The 3,504-nt window shown below is 63.1% G+C and overlaps 1 protein-coding gene across 1 annotated transcript; it reads right to left on the bottom strand.

Moving 5' to 3' along the window:
- Nucleotides 1-591: 591 nt before the first annotated feature.
- LOC116666580 (interferon-induced transmembrane protein 3-like) lies at nucleotides 592-1,694 on the bottom strand. The gene is made up of 2 exons (XM_032490415.1): nucleotides 1,349-1,694; nucleotides 592-864 (listed from the first exon to the last, which is right to left on the bottom strand). Exons 1-2 carry the CDS (start codon nucleotides 1,595-1,597, stop codon nucleotides 673-675), a joined length of 441 nt encoding a protein of 146 aa, XP_032346306.1. The 5' UTR covers nucleotides 1,598-1,694; the 3' UTR covers nucleotides 592-672.
- Between the last annotated feature and the right edge of the window lie 1,810 nt (nucleotides 1,695-3,504).

Genomic DNA, 3,504 nt, shown 5'->3' with positions numbered 1-3,504 from the left:
TCCCACTGACGGGGACCCCGGGGTTGAGGGCTACGGACCACCAAATGCAGCCTCATGGTGGGGTCTCAGACAGCCCCAGAGCCCCCAGGACGTGGGGCTGACACCCACCTCACACGCTGGGACCAGCGGGGACTCACTTTCTTCAGTCCCTGCAGACCTCACTCTAGCAACCAGTCAGCTGCGACGTGAGCCTCAAAGCCTGCTGGCCCCACTCCCAGCTCTGAAACAGCCCTGTAACTTCTCAGGAATGTCTTTGTCTTTGTAACCCCCACCGTGTTTACTTCCCTCGGAGCACATTTGACTTGCTACTCGAATGTGTGCCTCCCAGTTGCAGATCCTAAAGCTCCCCCAAAAAGCCTTTTCTCTCTTTTGCAGGCTTCTGCGGGCTTTCTCTCTCTCTCTGTCTCGTTTTTTTTTTTCTCGACAGGCAAGGGAGTTGGACCGAGCACAGCCCGCCCCCACAGGGCCCATCTTGGGCCGGGGCTCAGGCCCCTGGGCAGCAGAGCAGGAGGGAGAGGTGGGGCTGGGCTGTCTCAGGGGCAGGCGGGAGCTCTCAGCAGGGCGCCCTCCCCAGGTGAGAACACAGCAGCCTCACACAGGAACGCCGGCTTTTATTCAGCTGTAGACGGGGGTGTGTATAAACTGCTGTGAAGGGGTGGCCGCGGGCAGCTACTAGTATCCTCCATACTCCTTTATGATCTGTGAAACCGCCTGGAAAATCATCAGGGAGCCGGTGGCAAAAATAATGATGAACACGATGGTCAGAAGGATGCCCAGCACCAGGGCGCAGACGTTCAGGCACTTGGCGGTGGAGGCATAGCTCTGGGCCCCAAGGACGTCGCCCACCATCTTCCGGTCCCTGGACTGGGGGAGAAGAGATGGTGAGGGGGACCTGGGGCCGGGCCAGGTGAAGGCCAGGTGCCAAGACTCAGGTCCTCCCCTGCTGGTCCCCCGGTGTCCATTCACCCAGGTGGGGACCCACCCCTGCCCGTCCCCCCACAGCCTGAGCAGGACCGTGCCCGGCGGGCCCTCCCTCCCCTCCTGGGGCCTGGATCTCCCTCCTCACAGACTCTCAGCCTGTCCAGGAGGCCCCAGGGCTCACCGTCCCTCTGCTCTGGCCTCCTACTGGCCGCCCGCCCCACCACGGGGCAAAAGGCTGACCCTGGTCATCCCCACGCACCCCTGCAACCTCATCACGACCTGCACACCTGGGCGTGCGCGCGCGTGCGCGCGCTCGCACACACACACACACACACAGAACTGTATGCACAAGGCCTCCCACAGGCCACGTGCCGTCTGGGCAGGGGCCTCGCCGGGCTCACGCTCCTTCCCCCAGGCACCCTCCCACCTTCACGGAGTAGGCGAATGCCACGAAGCCCAGGCAGCACACGTTCAGGAAGAGGGTGTTGAACAGGGACCAGACGATGTGGTCGGGCACGGAGGTCTCACTGCGGATGTTGATCACAGTGGTCGTCACGGGGGCCGGGCTCTGGGAAGCCCCCAGCACCCCCACCTCGTGCTCCTCCTTGAGCATCTCATACGCCGGGGGTATGCCCACGTGGGCACCGGGGAAGGCGGCCTGGGCGACGCGGTTCATGGTGCCAGAAGAGAGAAGCTGCGGTCGGGACGGCGGCACGGTGCTCGGGGGACCCACCCTCTCCCCAGTAGTTTCGATTTCTCTAAAATTTCTCTTGCCTGGAGTTTTGGGAAACGGAAATGGGCTGGTACTGGGGGCGGGCTGAACCGCTGCGTGTCAGATTACACAGGGGTGGGCGGGAGGGGGGCCGGGGGCTCAGAGGGCGCTTCCTGTCCCAGAGGCTGGAGGTGGCCGAACATTTTCCTTCCTCCCTCCATGGCCTGACTTGGCTGAGATCCCCTGTTTCAAAAAGACAGGTTGTCTGGAAAAAAGTGAATATGAGTTGAATAACATGCGTTGCATCCTGTGTACATGGGAGACACCCAGGAAAACTGAGAAACTCCCCGAAATGGCTGAAGCTGCGACAGGAGGGAGGCAGGCAGGGCACAGCCATTAAAGGAACCACACAGCCATTAGCACCAATATTTCGGGAGGTTTGGTGCCGGTTGACCTTGAGCCTCCCGGCTCATTGTAAAGTAAGAGCCTGCTGAAGGGCCCTCCCACGGGGGCCGGGGCAGTTCCGAGGCTGACCATAAAAGGTCAAAAAGTGGGCAGGGGTTCCCAGCAACGGGGCCCCTGCCCCTTCCCCGAAGTGGTTGGAATAACCCTCCCACTTGTCAGCACAAGCAGCTCGCGAGCCCAGAGAAGCTAGCAACCCCACGCCTCGCGGCCTCTGGATCCCTCCCCACGGGAGCAGCCCCACACGCGGTCTAAGGAGTAAATCCACTTTGTCTCAGTCGTGGCTCGATCCGGAATTCTTACCTGCGCGACGCCAAGGACCCTCACTTGGCGGGGCGCGTCCCAGGGGCTCAGACCCGACATGGGACACGGCCATCCTCTCGCCCCATGTTTTCCTGTATCAGAGCCACCACCCGAAGTGCCACCTCCACCAGAGACCAATGGCGCCGGGGGCAGAGGCCTGTTGGGGGGGGACCCGGAACAGCACACGAACAAGGGTCCGGCCTCATGCAGCCCCAAGTCCTGCCGCCTCCAGCCGCAAGACTTTCGAGAAAGGAGTCGTCCCCCTTCCTGGCACAAGAGGAGACAGCCTTACAAACAGGTTCCCTCTGTGCAGTAAATGTCTCCTGCAAAGTGCGACCTTTACTCAGCTTCGGAGCGTCTCCGCGGTGTAACCAGCTGCAAATGGTCAATATGACAAGGAGGCGTATTTTGGGGTGATGAGTTCTGCTTCCCTTCCTACTCAAGTCACTCCTGCTCAGCCGCCCCCACCCCTATATAGGGGTGTGGTCAGGCCCCGGGGGCTCTTCCCCGGCCTGGGGGTCTGGGGACCCAAGCCTGCTGCAGGCCCTCCCTGCCCCCACGCAGGGCCCTGCCAGCCCCTCACAGCCCCCACACCCCAGCCCCCAGAGGGGGCCGCACCCCAGAGCCCACACCGCAGCTGCACACCCTCCCCCTGACGCGCACTGTGCCGTCCCGGTTCTGAGTCCGAGCTCCAGGCGGGCTTGGGGGCCTGCCTGGCTGCAGGTGGGCACCCAGAAGCCCGTGTTGCCTGCCCCGGGGGAGCCTCCCATGATCTCCCAAGGGCTCCCATGAGCAGGACACTGGGAGCTGCTGACCCGAGGAGGCAGCCGTGGTGGGAGACCTTAGGCAGCAGCTTCGGGGCCCAGGGCCTGCGTGCTTGTGCGGCCCACCTCCGCTGCCTCCCTCCTTCCCCCCACCCCTGGCATTTCACACAGGAACTGGGTGTTGGTGGGACAGCTCCTTGGCTGTGGGCCCTGTGCCCCCTTCTCAGGGATGGACGGGGTCAGCTCAGCTCAGGCCAGGACTCAGCTCTCCAGAAACTAAGGGACGGCAGCGTCTTGGGTGCCGCCTGCGCCCTTACCACCTGGGTGAAGGAGCGGGTGGGA

The sequence above is a fragment of the Camelus ferus genome, chromosome 10 (assembly GCF_009834535.1).
Source record: "Camelus ferus isolate YT-003-E chromosome 10, BCGSAC_Cfer_1.0, whole genome shotgun sequence".
In the NCBI taxonomy this organism is placed as follows: Eukaryota; Metazoa; Chordata; class Mammalia; order Artiodactyla; family Camelidae; genus Camelus; species Camelus ferus.
The sequence above is the reverse complement of the archived record's forward strand: the minus strand, read 5'-3'. Positions and strand labels throughout refer to the sequence as shown.